The sequence below is a fragment of the Pectinophora gossypiella genome, chromosome 4 (genome assembly GCF_024362695.1).
Source record: "Pectinophora gossypiella chromosome 4, ilPecGoss1.1, whole genome shotgun sequence".
Lineage (NCBI taxonomy): Eukaryota > Metazoa > Arthropoda > Insecta > Lepidoptera > Gelechiidae > Pectinophora > Pectinophora gossypiella.
Window position 1 is genome coordinate 13,795,919 of NC_065407.1, and position 20,915 is coordinate 13,816,833.

The following is a 20,915-nucleotide window of genomic DNA, read 5'->3' on the forward strand; positions in this document are numbered from 1 at the left end:
GACTCTCAATATTCGTCTCCTTTCTGTTACTCTTACTATTTTATAGTATTTATAGGCATAAACCTCGTATAAAAAATATACAACCAATCTCTGTAGGAGTGTTCGCAACACCTCCTGTTACAAGCAACGGCGTACATTGACACTTAACAACCGATATTAACACTTTATTTGAACAGACATAACATCTTGAGTTGAGGGAACGAACTTATATTATCTACATAATGTATACGTATTTACAACACGTATTGGACTTTTTTTAGAAATGGATACTTCTTAGCTAATGTGACTCAATTCGTTTATATTATGATGTCAGTGTATTGAGGTAATAAATAATTTAATGTATTATATTTTATCGACAGCCTCCGTGGTCTGACAGCCTCCGTGGTCTAGTGGTTAGAGCGTTAGGCTCACGATCTGGAGGTCCGGGTTCGATTCCCGATGGGGACATTGTCGAAATCACTTTGTGAGACTGTCCTTTGTTTGGTAAGGACTTTTCAGGCTTGAATCACCTGACTGTCCGAAAAAGTAAGATGATTCCGTGCTTCGGAGGGCACGTTAAGCCGTTGGTCCCGGCTATTAGCCGTAAAAACACCTCCACCAACCCGCAATGGAGCAGCGTGGTGGAGTATGCTCCATACCCCCTCCGGTTGATTGAGGGGAGGCCTGTGCCCAGCAGTGGGACGTATATAGGCAGTTTATGTTATGTTATATTTTATTGCCAACAGGTCTCCGGCCCTCGATGAGTGTGGGGGCAGAATCCCTGGACGCTGTGAAGGTGCCAGCGGTGGCGGGGGGAGACGCCACGCTGCCGTGCGACACTCGCTCGCAGGCGCCAGACGTGTTGCTTCTCGTCGTCTGGTATAAAGACGATGTGCCTATTTACAGGTGAGATATTGGGGCTGTCTGCCGCATTCAGCGCTTATCGCTATCGCCCCTCTAGGGTTGAATTCTTTGAAGTATAATTCTCTCAGATGACGCTTTGCGCTGAGGTTCGCGCCCTACTGGGCACTCATGCTTGTTTTAGATTTTGTACCGGGTTAGATATCTCATCATCATCAGCCCATTAACGTCCCCACTGCTGGGGCACGGGCCTTCCCTACGGATGGATAGGGAGATCGGGCCTTAAACCATCACGCGGGCCCAGTGCGGATCGATGGTTATTAACGACTGCTAATGCAGCCAGGACCAACAGCTTAACGTGCCTTCCGAAGCACGGAGGAGCTCGAGATGAAAACATTTTTTTTTGTGGTCACCCATCCTATGACCGGCTTTGGCGAAAGTTGCTTAACTTCAACAATCGCAGACCGAACGCGTTTACCGCTGTGCCACCGAGCTCCTTAAGATATAGATTAGAGATAGATTAGATATCTCACCGCATCCCAATTTATCTGGCCAAGTAATTAGTGCATTCTTCAGTAAGTTACAAAAAAAGGCTGGAAACACATAAGGACCAATTTGTTGGGATCCTTGATAGCAAAATAAAACTAGCGGACTGTAACTATATCGCTGTCTATTAATTCCAAAATATTACAATTTTTAGAAATAAGATTGTAAATCGAACGCGGGCGCGAGCGAGGCGCAGAGAGAAGTGGTTTTCTTTTTTATCAGTGTTGCCAACAAGACGAGAGCGGCGAGCGACGAATGAACGGCGATTGGCGGCCACCCCGCGACCCCTCTAGTACCTCACTAGACACACAATACATTTTACATTGTGTCTGGTCTAGATCTGCGTTTCGGCATTCGAAAGGTCAAACTCATAAAGTTGAATTCAATGGTTTAGAACCCGAACCGGGATTCCAACTCGTACCATTACAATGTAAGTCACGCGTTCACCGAACAGGGCTATGACGGATTTAAAATGTCGTAAATAAATTATGAAATGAAAAGGAAATATATTAATGATAACTTAATTTATGTACAAAAGACAAGGAAATAGAAAATCAAAAGAAATCTCTAATTAAAAGAAATTCTCGAGCTGTCTGTAAAGTAATGAAAAGAAAACAAATCTCACCTGCTCGAAAGAAAGAGCCACGAAACAATAATAAACTATCCTTAGCCGTCCTTATTAAAACCTCAACACTAAGCTTGTTTTCCAACTTCTCTGTGGAAAATATAAATTGCCCTCTGTATTCAAGCACGTTCTACACGGAATTTTATTTTTCCACTTTTCCCTCGTAATAAGCCTTGGTCGCGTGTGGAAGAACAACGACCTGAAGGAATCCCCTACCACGGGGTGAATTACAATGTTCACCGAGGATAGAAAGTGACAGGTTACGTAGGTACTTTCGTGTCGTACTTTCTCCCGAGTGATAGTTTGAGTTTTTCAATGCAAGAGTGAATAGGCACTATTTGAATTTGCGTGCTTCATCTTAGACCACATCGCTGCTTAAGACTAGACTGGATCGTCAAACGCACTCAAATCTTTCAATAAAAAAAAACTTACGTGGTACTAAACAATACACCTACAAAAATAAATGAGCGAACATTTTTGTGTACCTACGTATAATCATTTTCATAGCTATTTGTAAGTAGATACATCGTGCTTTATACGGAACCTACCTACAAGAAAAAGAGGTAAAATTTTATTGTACTTAATCATGTTCATATTGAGAGTTCATAATAGGAGTGAATTATACATATTTTCTTCGATAAAAGGTATAGCAAGACGTGGGACGGTCATTTTATTAATTTATTGTTTTATTTATTTTTTATTTTTTTAAATTCGTATAACCACGGCACGTCACTCACTTTTTGCGAACTTGTATATCGAAACTTTTTGCGTTATAGCATTTTTCTTTTTTTAAAAAAAAAGAAAAAAGAAAAATGGCGCTAATAGATTTCCATACATTTCTCTTTCTGCATTTAGAGGCCTTAGTTTTAAAAAGTATCAATATAAAATTGTCGTGTGTTCGATTGATTTTTTGGCCTGACGATTCAGTGAAATGGAAAACGCCTAAAATACAGGATGTTAGTGACATCGTAACGGAAACTTTGAGGGATGATTCAGACCATGATTCTGAGTTGATATCAAGTGGAATTTTCCGTCACAAAAGTATGGAACTGAAAATAATAAAAAAACCCAAACATTTTCATGAATTTTCCGATAGGAAATTTCACTTGATATCAACTCAGAATCATGGTCTGAGTCATCCCCCGCAGTATTCGTTACGGTGTCACTAACACCCATACCTACTTGTATGGCCACCTGTATGTATTTGTATGGGGTGTAAGTGACATCGTAACGAATACGGACATGGATTATTCAGCTCATTATTCTGAGTTAATATCGAGTGGAATTTTCCGTCGCAAAAGTATGGAATTAAAAATAAAATAAAAAACTAAATATCATTAATTTTGCGATGGAAAATTCCACTTGATATTAACTCAGAATCATGGCCTGAATGATCCCCCTCAGTATTCGTTACGATGTCACTAACACCCCGTATACTAACTTATTATTTATTTAATACGAGAAGTGTTTATTAGGTTAGGGACGATCGTCTCGGCAGTACTCGTAATTTCTTTCGGCCGGTCCTCCATTGGTCAAGATTGCCAATATTGGATTGACTCACTTTAGATAGGACAAATTGCTTTGGCCTTGTCGTTGAGTTTGGGGGTTATTTCTTGGCTATCTTACCTGGCGGTGTGGTTGAGTGGCTAAACTTAGAAACTAAGTCTGCTTAGGTAATACAATAAAATATCCTGTTTTGACGTTGATATCAATAACATTATCATCTCCCTTGCATTATCCTGTTTTTCACAGGGTCTGTTTACCTAATATAATAATTTAATTGATTTATTTATTTTATTTATTAAGGTACATACAGCATTACAGTATGTACTAATCTGAAGATTTGACAGGTCCAGTTTTTTACAGATGCGACTACCTGTCTGACCTTCCAACCCGCGAAGAGAAAATCAGCCTAAAACAGGTTAGGTCACATACCTCCGAAAATGCATTTCTCGGGAATGTGGGTTTCCTTCACCGCTGATCACGTGATAAGCATTTATAATCTAAACATGAAATCGAAAACAAATTCGACAATCATTGGTTTTGGCCTGTGCTGAATTGGAACCTGCGACCTCAAAGTGAGAGGCAAGCGTTCTAGCAACTGGGCTACCACGGCTTTCACCTCTCGGCTCTCGGTTGATATCAATAACATTCTTCTTGATATTAAGATGATTATACAGGGTGTTAGTGACATCGTAACGAATACTGAGGGGGATGATTCAGACCATGATGCCGAGTTGATATAAGGTGGAATTTCCCGTCGGAAAAATCATGAACATTTTTGTTTTTTTTATTTTATTTTCCGTTCTATACTTTTGCGATCGAAAATTCAACTTGATATTAACTCAGAATAATGAGCTAAATAAGCCTCCTCAGTATTCGTTACGATGTCACTTACACCCCGTACCAGTACATACAGGTAGCCATACAAGTAGATATGGGTGTTAGTGACACCGTAACGAATACTGAGGGATATGATTCAGACCATGATTTTGAGTTGATATGAAGTGGAATTTCCCGTCGGAAAAATCATGAAAATTTTTGTGCTTTTTTAAATTATTTTCCGTTTTATACTTTTGCGACGGAAAATTCCACTTGATATCATCACAGATCATCCATCAAAGTTTTCGTTACTATGGGACTAAACCCTGTATATCTATATAAAAAATTGATGATGTACGTCGACAAACGCATCCGTTTGGTATCGTAACGGAATCTTGATTCAAGCCCCTAATATATATAATTATATATATATATTGAGGCTTTGGTGTACACCAAAGCCACAAATAAACATAATTGGTTTTAAATTAGTTGGATGGAAAAGTTTGAACCTAATTTTCTACCATTGTGTGCTGATATGTATTTTATTACTAGCAACACTGTGGCTATGGCTGAGTATTCCCGATAATGCATTGCATGTTGATTTGGAATTGCCTGTAATGTCTTTATAAGTTGTGCATAACTTCTTAGAAAAAGTTATGAAGTAAAATAAAAGAATTATTAAGAAAGAGATAACGACAAAATGATGTTTTCTGAAGTAAGGTAGAAAATCTAGAAAAAGGCACAAAATGGAAATAATCGCTGAACATACGTGAGGGTGTTTCTGGTAGCTAATTAGCCCCTCTATCAAATTTTGAACGTTAACTTCTGGGCCACCCTGTATATATTCAAAGAAATAGCGCTGAAAACAGCCCCCTACCCTAACCTAAGTTACCTAACAATAGAAGTTAGTAACCTAAGTAGTGTAATCTAAGTTATCTATCAAATATATATATATATATATATATATATATATATATATATATATATATATATATAAAATAATAAGTTATCTACTCATATCAAAAATAAATTATTATAAATACACGTATTATATAAAAAAGTAAAGTATTATATTGTGGCATTTTACTGTCAGTATTATATGGTTTTTAATTCTGAATGTTAGTAAATGTTCCAAATTCAATTTTAAAGTTTGAATGAAGTCGTGTTTTGTTTTTTTTTTTGTCGAGAATAGTAGCTGCTTCTATTATCGAGTTTAGAGGCACCCGTAGTAATAGCAGTCCGCGACTACATCACCCAAGATTCATGGCTAAATCGCTAGCTGACAGTATGTGCATATTTTATAAATCGCTCAGGCGGGCATTTGCTATGCATGACGGTTCCACCCGAGCACCGAATTAGTTCTGCCACATTCACGCTCACAAACTGTTTGATCAGATTAAATTCGTTATGGTTGTGACTTGAAATATTCATTTTGATCCTCGTTTTTGGTTAGAAAAGGACCAGAGTGGTCGTAAATGTCATTTCTGATATGATACACTATTATATTTGGGCGATGGGCTGGTAATTTCTGCTTAGCAATAAGGCTGACAGATTGTACTGTATCTTTTGTCCATATTTTATGTTTAAAAGTTGTTCTCTATGTAGTGTGCAATAAAGTATATTTGTATTGAATTGTGATCAGTCAACATACAGTTCAGCATATATACCCCCGGGTTTGAATCCCGGCGGGGAAATATCACAAAGATAACTTTGTGATCCCTAGTTTGGTTACAATATTACAGACTGATCACCTGATTGTCCGAAAGTAAGATGATCCGTGAAGGCACGTTAAGCCGTTGGTCCCGGTTACTACTTACTGATGTAAGTAGTCGTTACAAGCCAAACGTATGTTTTGCAAAAACGTATGAGATAACAATTACGCCTAAGTGGCCAATCGTTTTTAAACGTATTTACTAAATAGATGATTTACTTAAGGAGGTCCTAAATAAATAAGAGCCTTAAAAGACTTCGGAACAGCCTCGCATCTAATATTCATTAAGTACTTACCTACTCATCTAAAGTTGGTTGGTTTTCTCGGAACGTGATAAGGGTGTTCAAGATTTTTAAGGAAATTCTTAATTAGAACTTTACTATAATATTGACTGTAAAAAAATACATGTATATATGTGTTTTGTGTTTATTTTTTGTGGGACAAATACAATGATGATGAAGCAGCAATAATAATTATATTCAGGACTTGAAAAAGTATAAAAGCTTTTCTTTTTGACGTGACTTATTGTAGATTTGCCGCAGATGGCATTAACTACTTGGCCGGACAAATGGGGAGCGATAGTCGTGCGTGGGTCTTCGTGAACTCCAATGGAAACGTATACCCTCGTTGTCAAACAATCTTCTTCTATCGTGTGGGTTGTGAGGTAAATTAACAACCTCATCAACCCTGGTGACAGGATTATTAATGAGTCGCCATAGGCCCCTGACATGGCTCATGTAACGACTACTCACTTACATCAGTAAGTACTAACCGGGACCAACGGCTTAACGTGCCTTCCGAAGCACGGATCATCTTACTTTTTGGACAATCAGGTGATCAGTCTGTAATGTTCTAACTAAACTAGGGATCACAAAGTGATTTTTTTGTGATATGTCCCCACTGTGATTCGAACCCAGGACCTCCGGATTGCGAGCCCAACGCTCAACAACTGGACCACGGAGGCCTTTCAAACACTAAAATGGTTAAAATGCGAATGACAGGTCCCGCGGTTAGTCATACAACCGACTGCCAATGTCACCTTTCGATCCGAAAGGACAATCCAACCCATAGGTTAGGTTATATACCTTCTGAAACGTAATTTGACATTACATGACATAAAAGGTGGGATGTTACGTTGTTTAATTTCGTAAAAACGTCGTCTATGTAGATCGATTCGACTTGATTGATTGATTGATGAACTAGTACCCACACCTCATCGACCTTTCTGTTCGGTGAGGTTTTAAGCAGTTAAACCGTAGTAATTAAAATATTTTAAACACATACATACATACATAAACTCACGCCTATTTCCCACCGGGGTAAGCAGAGACTATAGAATTCCATTTGCTTCGATCCTGACACACTTCTCTTGCTTCCTTCACATACGTCAATCGCTTCATACACGCACTGTTCAGAGTAGATCGTATTAAAATATTTTATAGCAGGTACTTAATTTATCTTAAGTGGAAATTTCTCTAACACAGTTGGCTCGGACATTAGGTATAAACGGCGATACTGCTCACCACCTATCACGTTGGTCGGAACTAGTACCCACACCTCACCGAACAGAAAGGTCGGCGCACCGAACAGAAAGGTCACAACTGTGTTAGTGTAAATTGCACTTAAGATAAATTAAGTACCTACTTTAAAATATTTTAATTGATACGGTTTAACTGTGTTAAAAACAGCCTCCGTGGTCTAGTGGTTAGAGCGTTAGGCTCACGATCTGGAGGTCCGGGTTCGATTCCCGATGGGGACATTGTCGAAATCACTTTGTGAGACTGTCCTTTGTTTGGTAAGGACTTTTCAGGCTTGAATCACCTGATTGTCCGAAAAAGTAAGATGATTCCGTGCTTCGGAGGGCATGTTAAGCCGTTGGTCCCGGCTATTAGCCGTAAAAACACCTCCACCAATCCGCATTGGAGCAGCGTGGTGGAGTATGCTCCATACCCCCTCCGGTTGATTGAGGGGAGGCCTGTGCCCAGCAGTGGGACGTATATAGGCTGTTGATGATGATGAACTGCTTAAAACGAAAAATAAAAATATAAAAATATCACGTTGGTCGAAACTAGTACCCACACCTCACCGACCTTTCTGTTCGGTGCGCCGACCTTTCTGTTCGATGAGGTGTGGGTACCAGTTCCGACCAACGTGATAGGTGGTGAGCAGTATTGCAGTTTATACAGTAATGTCCGAGCCAACTGTGTTAGTGAAATTTCCACTTAAGATAAATTAAGTACCTACTTTAAAATATTTCAATTAATACGGTTTAACTGCCTAAAACATTTTGGTCTAGAATAATTATTGTAGGCCACTAATACGGAGGGCTATAATTTATGCCATTAGAAAAGTTCGCTCGAAAAGGCGCTTTTTAATGGTATTACAAATATTACAGTTATTAGGGCTTTTGCGACGTCCTCAAAATATATTTCACTAAAATGGAATACTCTAAACAAGCACGCGTGTATGAAACAATTGATGAATGTGGAGGAACCATAAGAAGTATGGCAGGATCGATACAAATAGAAGTCATAGTCGCTGCTTACCCCGTTGGAAATACGCATGAGTATGTAGAAAAAAGTATGAATGTAAGTAGAAAAATATATAATGGTTTTCATAAGTTTAGTATATAGAAGAAGAAGCGAAAGTGTGCCAGGATCTATGTGTAGCCGAATTCCGTGGTGTCTGCCTACCCCAAAGGGAAATAGGCGTGTTTTATGTATGTATGTAATAAACTTATCTTTGATATAGGAAGCTTTGGAGGATTTATGGAGGAGCTCGGTGGCGCAGCGGTAAACGCGCTCGGTCTGCGATTGTTGAAGTTAAGCAACTTTTGCAAAGGCCGGTCATAGGATGGGTGACCACAAAAAAAAAAGTTTTCATCTCGAGCTCCTCCGTGCTTCGGAAGGCACGTTAAGCCGTTGGTCCCGGCTGCATGAGCAGTCGTTAATAACCATTAATCCGCACTGGGCCCTCGTGATGGTTTAAGGCCCGATCTCCCTATCCATCCATAGGGAAGGCCTGTGCCCCAGCAATGGGGACGTTAATGGGCTGATGATGTGATAGGAAGCTTTACAATTGATAGGTGGTCTAATACAAGTCCCATACAATTTTGGTCATCCTCCATTTGATCGATGTCGGTGCCGCTTTTGGCAACCTAACCTACAATATCAAACCTACCAATCAATCAGAGGAGATACCTATTCAATCAGAGGTGGCTTAGTTTGACTAACATATAATTATTCCATTTGGTTCTAAAGCAACAAGTAAAGTAAATCACACAAAACACGCGCCTGATATGTTATTGGCGTGGGCAGAGCCACAAAACCATTTAAATAGGCAAATTTCAAAATTCGGTTTCGCTAATAGACTACGAAAACGTAGCCACAATCTATACGTATATTGTTCGATTTAAATTTCGGCGCGGCAAAAACTTAAAATCTAAGTAAAACTTCTGACAAGAAAAACACAAACTAATCGGTTTTTAGGAGGCGTTTTTCTTTTTTGTAAAGGTGCTCCCTCACTAGGAGTATACGCGTCTAATGTAACGTTTTTAAGCATTACGTTTCAATACTGCATAGCTGCTTATTAACGGTTCTCTCCCCTCACCGATGTAATTTTCGGATCTGTAACATTTCATAACAGGCGAATGCTAGCACTTTTACGGTGTCACTAACCTCCTGTATAATGGACGTCGCCAATCCGTTGATAAATGTGTCACGTACTTATATATTTTCGAGCTATTCGTGTTGATGCATTGCTTTCTCTTCACTGGGTAAGGCTACAGGAGGGTGTGTTATGAAATATTTATGAGTTTCACTCGAATAGGTGGAAAACGTGAAATTCCAAGGTGCCTTCTAAGGAAATAAATGGAAGAGGCGGGGCGGAACAATTATTTCAACTTCAACTTGACGATGTATGAATCGTTACCTTGATTTGTTAATGGGCACTTTTTGTTTGGTGCGATACGTGAAGGAAAGGTTTATAAAAAGAATTCGTGATTTGCTTTTTTTTTAATTTTTCCTGTGGCATAGATTTAAAAATATTAAAACCCTGTCGTGGTAGCCCAGTTAAAAGAACGCTTGAGTTCACAGGTTCAAATTCCAACACGGTCCTAAACCAAATGATTTCCGAATTTGTTTTCAAAGTTATATATTTAGATCTCAAATGATTATCACGTGCTGAGCGGTGAAAAGCCGACATCGGCGGTATGTGACCTAACCTGTATTGGACTGATTTTCCCTTCGCAGGTTGGAAGGTGATCACGCTTATCTAGTAAGCCTATTCACTCTAGGTTTGAAGGCTTTTAGATTATAATGAGTTGGAAAAACAGACGACGGCAGTTCCAGTCCTTTGCTGTTCGCATCAAAAAGAAAGAGGCAAAACTTTTAGTGCGGATTGGAGGAATATCTACATAAGGATGAAATGCCTGCCGAAATCTTGTTGTCCGTAGATGGAATGGAGTTGGTGTACCTAATATTTTCTTTGGATTTTAAATGGATTTTTTCGATAGATTTTTAGCCTAGTTTAATTTAAAATTAGAAACAATGTCCGTGCGTCACCGTTCTTGTAATGAATTACGGTCTCTTAATAATTAAGTATGTAGGCCTTTTAATTAATTAGGTTTCGGAATACTGAGTAATAAAGTATGATTATACCTAAAAGACCCATGTCAAGCAGTGTCGTTCGATCTTTTCACGTGTAGCGGGAACTAAAAACAAACTTAGCTATCACTATGGTCTCCCATCGGCGTGGTAGACGATTTCCCTAACTCAACGCGTATCGCTATCGGCCTACTTGGGTCGAGGAATTAAATACATTCCCCTTATACGACGCCCTGAGCTGAGGTTGGTGCCCAACTGGGCACCCTCAGACCTGATGTCTTAAATTTTGTAGAGGGTGGGAGCCGCTGGATGCGGGCAGCGCAGGACCGATCGTCGTGGAGATCCTTGGGGGAGGCCTATGCCCAGCAGTGGGCGTCGTACGGCTGTTAATGATGACGATGATGATGGGAGCCCTCAGCGGGGACTCCGGATCGTAAGCTGAACGCTCAACCACTGGACCACGGAGGGCGTAGTGTATATAGTGGTGTGTTAGTACACAGTTGGCTTGAACATTATAGACGGCGATACGTCCTTACGTTGGTCTAACATAATGCTCCCGTGAAGCATTAATTTAGTACGCCGCAAGGCATAAAAATGTTTAATTTATATAACTCATGTTTAAGCAAATAATTTATATGTCATTCTTACTTTCTTTTTTAGTTCATCTTGCGATGGATGTAGGTACCTCTGATTACCCGCCGCACCCTAACCTACTGTTATGCCTTGTAAAAATTATGACAAAACTCTGTTATTCTAAAAAAGAATTATGGATACCTATTTATATGCGAATCAAATTTACATCAACAAATATTATTCCAAAAATAAGTTATCCCTAACAAACCAGTATTCCTAGATGTTATTATGGGAAAGTACTATTAATTATGCTAAAAAACGTTATGTCAGAAGGATTTTGATAATTAAAATTATGACAAAAACATTTATGCATTTTAAGAGAATCCCATCTCAGCTCACCACCCATAGATATATTATAATGGTCTACAATGTTCGACACAATCTCTATGTCAGTTTTTACGACATGATGCCTAGGATGATAACGTGAACGCGTTGTATGTTTTTATTCCAGTATAGAAACAACCACATCAAAGATATTTAATTATTAATGTAGCCTTGAAAACAAGTAGCGTATGGCCATTCGTCCACGCGACTACAACAAAAGTGCTTTTTAATTTGATTTATGACACAAAGTCACGATTAGGACTTCTATAAATGAAATATTGCCTCATTACAGTGCAGTGAAGGTCAGAGAATGCAGCTAAGCTTCAAGGACCTGTTATTTTATAAGAAATAAATTCATTTTTCAATGACAAAAATTACAGAACCTAAAGTAGTAGGGCACTATTTTGTCGAATTACATTAAGGTTTTGATTTTTTGTAAAATTTATGCAACATACAAATATTTCAACTACTATTTATAACTGTAATATTTAAAAATACAACTTTCCTTTTGACCTTCACATGTACAGTTTCACGACTTTTAGATATGAAGTTTGTTTAATAAAAAATAGGTACAAGGACAGTAAAAAATATAATTTCCAAAACTAAAACCCGACTACAAAATAATCGCGCTCAAAAAACAGTAAAAAGAAAAAAGGAAAAAAAAGGGTGATAGGAGAAAGAGGTGTGAACCAATAAAATAATTCACAAAAAATTTGAAATAAGAAAATATTTCTGTACAATTCATTCGAATAGTGATATTAAATTTAGGATATAGTATGCCGCATACCACCACAACTATCTCCTAAACGTCACTATTCGAATGAATTATACAGAAATATTTTCTTATTTCAAATTTTTTGTATAAATTGTATAAGATTTCTTACAGTCAAAATCGATTTATTTACAACAATAGGCTATTTGTAAATAGTACTTAGTTATTTCTAATAGTGTATATTTTTGTTCACAGTTACGATGGCCGAGCTAAGGCGCTGTCAGCCCACTGGGCGGACGATTCTCTAGCGGGGCGAGCGCGGTGGCATTCCACTACGCCCTCAGCACTGAGGATACGAGACGTGGCCCCTACAGACCGCGCAATGTATCGCTGCAGAGTCGACTTCAAGATTTCTCCGACGAGGAATCATAAGATAATCCTCGATGTTATAGGTTAGTCTCAAGATTGTTAAGCCTAGCTCTAGCGTTATGCGGAAGATGAGCTGAGAATCTTACCAAGACACATTCGCATTAAATGCGGAAAAAAAATACACGTAAGGCAACTTTTTTTGGCGTGACTTATTGTAGATTTGCTGGAGATGGCATTAACTACTTGGCTGGACAAATGGGGAGCGCTGAAGGCTCTCACCCGATAAGGTAACCAAATGTCATGTAACATGGTTAATTATGACAATTCCAAAAAAAAAAACAATGTTTTGTTCGGAAGGAGTAAATAAGCATAAGAAGAAAACAACTTGAAACTTCTTTTAATACGAAGTTCTAAGATTATGATGAATGGTTATAAGTGATTGATAAACCCGTCGCCCACATACATAAACACATCATACACACTAAATATAGTACGTTACTACTTGTACTACTTGGTATCCGCCCGTGATGACGTTCGCGTCGTCTTTGGAGACAGGATAATTTCGGAGATAAAACCTTTCAATGCTCTTTTCTGGATCTCAAACCATTGATATAATGAATTTCCTTGTATTTAATACGAACGGCTAAGATATGGAATTCTCTGCCTGCCAATCTGTTCCTCAATAAGTACAATCTGGGCCTCTTAGAGACAAGAGTGAATAGGCACTTTCTACCTAGAAAGTAGGTGCCTACCTACCTAAGTATATCATATTCTTAGCCACATTATCAATTACCATCAGGTGAAATTATAGTAAAATACTTGTCTATTTCCCATAAAAAAAAAAACATTTAAATCGCTTCAGAGAAAAAGAAAAAGTAACAGACAGAGTTACTTTCAAATTTATAATATTAGTACGGATATATATGTTATAATTATATATTTTTATTAAATTTTATAAACATGTCCGATGTTAGCCGTGATAGCCCAGTTGGTTGAACGCTTGCCTCTCACTTTGAGGTCGCAGGTTCGAATTCAGCACAGGCCTAATAAACAAATGATTGTCGAATTTGTTTTCGAATTCATGTTTGGATTATGTACAGGATTATTACATGCTCAGCGGTGAAGAAAAACCCATATTCCCGATAAATACATTTTCAGAGCTATGTGACCTAACCTGTTTTGGTTATCCCTTCGCGGGTTGGAAGGTCAGATAGGCAGTCGCTTCTCTAAAAAACCGGACCTGTCAAATCTTCAGGTTAGGTAAGCGGACCCTGTGAAAAACGGGATAATGCTAGGGAGATGATAAGTTGGCGTTGTTGTTGTTGTGTTATCTTTACTCCCACACTATTGACGCCTTCGAAATACTTTACAAAGCAATATTAAACTTTTTATTGCATAAAATAGAAACAACAATAATAAAGATTTTTTTTAACACATAACATAAGCAATTACCTACAGAAAAATATATACAAAAGACGACCTTATTGCTATAGTAGCAAAACTAGTAGTATTTCAGTTCTTTTAGTTTAGTTTACGGCGTAATAAATTTCATAGTTGAGACGGGTTTTCAAGTAGTCCGATATCCATCGTGGCAGTTATTCTGTCATAGCTGTACATAGTCTAGGCTGATTAGGGATGGGAGCTTCTTCTCGTATTATCTTGTTCTTTAATGCAGAGAAACAAATTACAAGTAGATCAGAAACAAACTTGTACAAAGACTAACTGAGCTGAGCTGACTTATTATTGTAGCTGTAACTACAGCTGTAACTATAACTATAGCTGTAGCCATATTATAGAGTAATGACTACTGAGTCAACTCACTTGAGTTGATTCAAAAGTTAAACATCTTTAATCGTTTTCGAAATCAGCATAAAATTACGGATAAGTTTCATTTAATAAAATTATATAAGAACTTAATTCTAAACTGAAAACTATTGCTTTTGCTAATGAGATCCTGAACACACGATTGCAAGACGAGACAAAGTAAGAAATATTTATTATTTCCGGACACCACAGACACAGACAGACAGGTATATTACATTCAACACAGACAGGTATATTACATTCAACACAGGACAGAGACCACACGCAAATAATAATAATAATAAAAAACTAATCAAAAAGAAAACCTAGACCCTGACCAAGATCCTGATGTATTTCAGTTATTTAAAATATGTTTCTCTAAGTCAAATAAGTATCAGAAGTACCGTAATATTATCATCGACATTTTCATTAACAATTATTATTGTGCAATTCATTTTATGGATTGCCACAGTCAGGACTTCAAACTTTAACTATTTGTCCAATCAGAACAACAAACAAACTGAGCCAACTCACTGAACTAGTGACTAGCGTCCTCAATAATTTACCATCCCTGAGATCGTTTCATTTAAAATTTATGGCCAACTATTTCGAATTCGCATCTGAATGCAAACTTCTACTGCGCTCGTTGGAACATCCTTAAATATGCAGTTGGCAATTTGTGTTTATAGCAATCCCAGGTACAAGACAATAACGCTTTAGAAAATATAAATTAGTTGATAGTACTGTTGGATGCTTTGATTCAGTTGGAATTAATAGTTCGCTGCTTCTCATTAATAGTCCTATTCATTTGTCTGAATACTGATGTGTTTTGAATGTTCAAAGTTTAGTATTCTAGTTTTCGTGCTACACGTTTTCTATTGTCCAGATTTGTTTCTAATTTTGACAGTTTTGCTGTGGACGTAAAGTTTTATATTAAACTTTTTTTTTTAAATCTGTCAAAATTGTCTTGGCTCTTATTTTTGACAGGACATGAGTCCTAGTACGGCTTTGAAATAGACTACTCTGGGTGTCACCCCACGCGCGTCAGACAGAGTACTGCGGGGCGGAAGGCAAAAAGGAAACCACTGCCCTATTTTTCCCTAAAAAATAGCATGAAGAATGCTACACTGACAAAAAAGCGTGTCTCATAAATTAGTGATGACTTATTTTTGTCCACCTGTAACGTAACAAGACATATAGCTAAGCTATCGAAGCTAGCTAAGCTATAATCAACTGACATGCGAAATCCATGAAACGATGACTGAAAGGGGTAACTAGGTGGGACCCATGAGTAGTCTTATGCCATTCGTGGTAATGATAAATGACGCAAACAACACCGGCCAGTAGTTACAGAGATGGGTGAAGTAGTGAAGCAAAGGACAACTTGCAAGGTACTCTTTGTATTAACGACATTTAAGGACTAATTGGATATGTCCTTAGAAAAGGTTCAGTACGATCTACTCTAAACCGGCGTGCGTGTATGAAATGAGTGATGAATGTGATGGAAGCAGAAGTGTCTCCAGATCCAAGCAAATGGAATTCTATAGTCTCTGCTTACCGTGGTGTGAAAAAGGCGTGAGTTTATGTATTAACGATTAATTTAAAACATTACTTAATCTCCAAATTATCACAACATAATTCTATACATAATTATGATCTAAATATCAAGCAACAATTATTCTTATATGAGCTTCTACCATTATATTGTATTTTGGAATAATTATGTACCCGAGTAATGAGAAAATAGGTAATTATCACGTTAAACCTGTACAACGCCATCTATTATTTTTGAAAGAGGTTAATCAGGATCGCAGTAAGTGGAACTCCGTGATCTCTGCCTACCCGGGAAATCCCTACTAATATTATAAATGCGAAAGTAACTCTGTCTGTCTGTCTGTCTGTTACGCTTTCCCGCTTAAACCTCTCAACCGATTTTGATGAAATTTAGCACAGACAATTGTTAGACCCTGAGAAAGAACATAGGCTACCTTTTATTGCGAAAAAAAGGAATGAAGAGGTTGAAATAGGGGTTGAAAGTTTGTATGGGATATTTTGATTTTAAAAGATAAAACCGTGCATGCATGTTTATAATTAAGCACTTGATAAGAAGTAATTAAATATTTGTTCTAGCGTTTTTGAAATTTCGACCAGTGAGGGGGTGAAATTAGGGTTGAAAGTTTGTATGGGAGTTCGTCATTATTGGGGATAAAACCATTGTATGTATATTATGTAAAATGCTTCTTTTCAAGATCAGTTTTACCACAGTACGTGAGCTGAACAATGTAGCTAATCCCGCTGGCAAGATGTCAATAAACCGCCACAATTTGGCCTCGCCTCACCCCGGCCAACATAAATTCTGGCACGGACATCGCACCAGGTGACTTCTATATGAAATATTGATAGTTGCAACGGTTCCTGAACGAAAAAAATAGTCTTCGTCGATTTATTGGATGCTTTTGACAAAATAAAGTTCAGTACGATCTACTCTGAATCGGCGTGCGTGGATAGGTCCCATTTGTTCCATAGAACAAGTTTAGAGACTCTTTAAAAGATAAGACTCTTTAATGAATAGGCTCTATCCATATTATCGTCGGCTTAAATTCACGTCCTTCTACGATTATTTATTTTTGAATACCAAAGTCAAGTATTGACACCTTTCTGTAGGTACATATGATTTGACACGAAGATTGATATTTAACCAGAGAGATTAGGAACATGGAACAATTTTGGAAAAGACAATTCCCATTTTGTTCTATAACGTCACTAATGAAAAAGGTCGGGGAAATGCTTGTAGATAGTTCCATAGAACATAAAGGGAAAAAAAGTCTTATTTTGTCCGATGACGCATGCTCTATGGAACAAATGGAACCTACCCGCGTGCGTACATGAATGTGGAGGAAGCAAGAGAAGTGTGTCAAGATTGAAGCAAATGGAATTCCATAGTCTCTGCTTACCCCGTAGGCATGTGTTTATGTATGTATATATGTTTACAAAATAGGATGTTGCTGTGTTTTCAATGGCTCTTAATAAAACAAGCATATTTTTTTTATATATATAAGGCATTTTTTTCCCATATTGTACTTGTTATTATCAAAACTGAGAAAAAAAAATGATCCCATGATATAATTTGACATAACATAATTGTAATTTTCAATATAATAATAATAAATAAAAATAAAAATAAAAATAAAAATAAAAATAAAAATATTTTATTTCAGACTAAGATTGTCCATAAGATGTTAGTAGTTACACAAACTTAGTATCTATGTTAGTGAGTAAATAAGACAATCAAACAAGTTTAGGCCCCTTTACCGATTTACGCGCTTATGAACATGTAAGTCGGTAAAGCGACGTAGAACAGCCGAGTCCATCCTCTCGGCAATCATCCTCAGGACTCCGTTATCGCTCCCCCGCATTCGCAACAACACCGAAGCAGTCTTTTTGCGCATGATTGTATAGAAATCATCTATGTTGGCATCTGCGAACATACCTGATGCGCTGCAAAAACGTGGGAGCCCCACCAGAATCCTGAAAATATTGTTGTAGAGTACTCGCAAAGCATTGTACGATTTCAACGTAAAGGCAGCCCACAGACCACTCGTGTAAAAGCTTTGGCAATATGCTTTGAAGAGCGTTAACTTAACACCCAGTGTACAACGAGCAAATCTGTAGGCCAACATATTACCACGCACCGACAATGCTCTGCCCTCTCGCTGAATGTCAGAGTCGTCCTTTAGGTCTTCAGTAACAATGTGCCCCAAGTATTTGAAATGCGTCACCCGCTTCAACGGTACCCCATTGAGTAAAATAGGTGGAACATTGTTTACCTGTCTAACACTTTTGAAGACCATAAATTCAGATTTCTGCTCATTGTATTTCAACCCATGGTTTAGAGCATAGGCTTCACATGTTTGTATCATCTTCCTTATCCCGCCGATAGATGGGCTCAGCAACACCATGTCATCAGCGTAACTAATGTTATTAACACTCACATTGTCTATTCTGCATCCCACATGCATGTTGCTGAGCTCATCAATCAGCTGGTTTACATACAAACTAAATAATCTTGGAGATGTTAAACCACCCTGTCTAACGCCACAGTTCAGACTGTATTCATCAGAGCAACTCTTAGCCCACTTCACGACATTCTTTTGACCTTTATACCAATATGACAACAGATTGACAACTTCAGAACAAACACCCGCATCCCTCAGTTTCGCCCACAGTATATCATATGACACCAGGTCAAATGCCTTAGAAAGATCCAGGAAACCAGCGTAAATTGGTGTACTTCTTTTAGTGTAATACCCAATAGTGTACTTCATGGCTAAGATTGCACTCTCTGTACATAACCCTTCACGAAACCCAAACTGTAAATCATGCAAACCAATCCGCGAACTGAGATTAACATCCAAAACCCTATCCAATACTTTTGCTGTCACTGTAGCCAATGAGATTGGTCTATAGTTAGTTTTGTCTCCTAGATCACCTGTGTGATTTTTAACTAGTGGGACAACAATAGTCTTCATTAGTTCTGGTGGTAAATAACTATGTCTCAAACAGAAAGTGAACAACATAGACAAGAGTCCATTTATATGAATACCTGCATGCTGTAGATGCTCGATGCTGAGCCCATCGTGTCCTGGAGATTTACCTCTTTTCATGTTCATAATAGCTGAAACTATGTCCTTGCTAGTTACTCTAACAGGGTTTTCCACATAACACGACTTAACATCTGTAGAAGTTTCAACATGCTCCAACGGGCTAACAATCCGGAAATATTCTTTAAAAGTATTAGCTATAATTTTTGGATCGCTACTACCATCCACACTAACCGGCATACACATTTTCTCATTCAATTTCTTAGTGCTTTTCCAAAACTTTCCAAATTGTTTTGCCTTATGTTGGGATGCTATAATATCCAATTTAATCCGTTCCTGATTACGTTGACAAAATTTTAATCTCGATTTAAAAATTTTACGGCTAAGGTTCATGCGATCACAAATGGGACCCGACTCCGGCCTCCCATACAAAACATACATTTGAAAGTCCAGTCTAGCTTGTTTATGGGCTTCCGCAACATATTTATTCCATCCTTTAACACATTTATGCTTCAAGGTAGACTTAACATTTCGTACACAGCAAGATTCCGAAGCCTGTCTTAGAACACCAACTATATTATCATAAAATACATCAATAACTTTTCTATGAGCCAAATTATTACACATTCGATCCGCACACTCACGAAAATGATCAGGAAAATGTATAAGTTTTAACTTACTATTACAATATTCATTATATTGAGAAATTTGCTCAGAGCTCCTGTTACCCCATATCACATTATTACATTTATCACTTTGTAGCATACATTTACTTCTAATTAAATTTAGATTACATTCCACAGAAAGCGGAAAATGATCCGACCAGTACACATTATATAGTACTTCTATGTTAGCTATGGTGTCCCAAGCCGACGCAGTTACCAGGCAATGATCCAACCACCTCTTACTACCATGCGCTTCACTTACAAAGGTGTAGGTATCAGATGATACACCTAACTTTTCTATATCAGCACAAGTCCATTGCTGTTCAGTACAAAAATCTAGCAACTCATTACAAAAAGGAGCTAGAGGGTGGGCATTGAAATCTCCCAATATAAATACAGCTTCCACACTACTCTCTTCCAAAATAGCATTTAATTCTCCTAAACATTGTGAGAACTCGAGCTGATTGTCTGGTTTATCGGTAGGCATATACACACATATAAATAATATCTCACGCGCATCATTAGTCACCGCTTTTATACATACAATACGCTTACTAATGCACTTAATGACCGATACATTCTTAAACACACCATTACGCCACAAAATCGCTACACCCCCGTATGGGCGGCCTCGCAGTACACCTGTGGATAGGTCCATCATTGATTTAGCCGCGTAGCTGAAGTCCTGATGAATATTACCAAGAAAGGTTAAGTCGTCCGGCAATAACCAGGTTTCTTGTAGTGCTACAATATCTGCCATTTCACATAATTCTTTGACACAGTCTATACTTCGTTTAACATTTTTACAGTTATAACTGATAATTCTACTATTTTTAGCACTATCCATTAATATCTAGTTTATTTATATTACCAATTTGCGGACTATTGTCCTGCCTGTTGCGCTGAGACAATTGTACAAAGCGCCTAAATCTTATGCCATCCGGCCAGGTATTATCATCCAGGTACAAATGCTCGTTTCTTTTCAAAACAGTAAGTTTATAAGAATTATATGGTCGATCCTTCTTCATACTTATTTTTTCCAACGAAATCTGCTCGTTTGTTTTGCTTCGTATGTAATCAACTATGTCTTGCTCCGTACAGTCCTTACTGACGTTCGATATAAATAACGGCAATCTTATATCAGCTGCTTTAAACTTAGT

General features: G+C 37.9%; 1 protein-coding gene across 1 annotated transcript in view; it reads left to right on the forward strand.

Annotated features, from left to right (window-relative positions):
* LOC126382349 (synaptogenesis protein syg-2-like) overlaps positions 1–20,915 on the forward strand; it is a 336,238-nt gene that overhangs the window by 254,437 nt on the left and 60,886 nt on the right. Inside the window, exons 3-4 of the mRNA XM_050032158.1 lie at positions 726–885; positions 12,573–12,769. Of these exons, the coding sequence (XP_049888115.1) occupies positions 726–885; positions 12,573–12,769 (357 nt within the window). The remainder of the gene's footprint in view (positions 1–725; positions 886–12,572; positions 12,770–20,915) is intronic.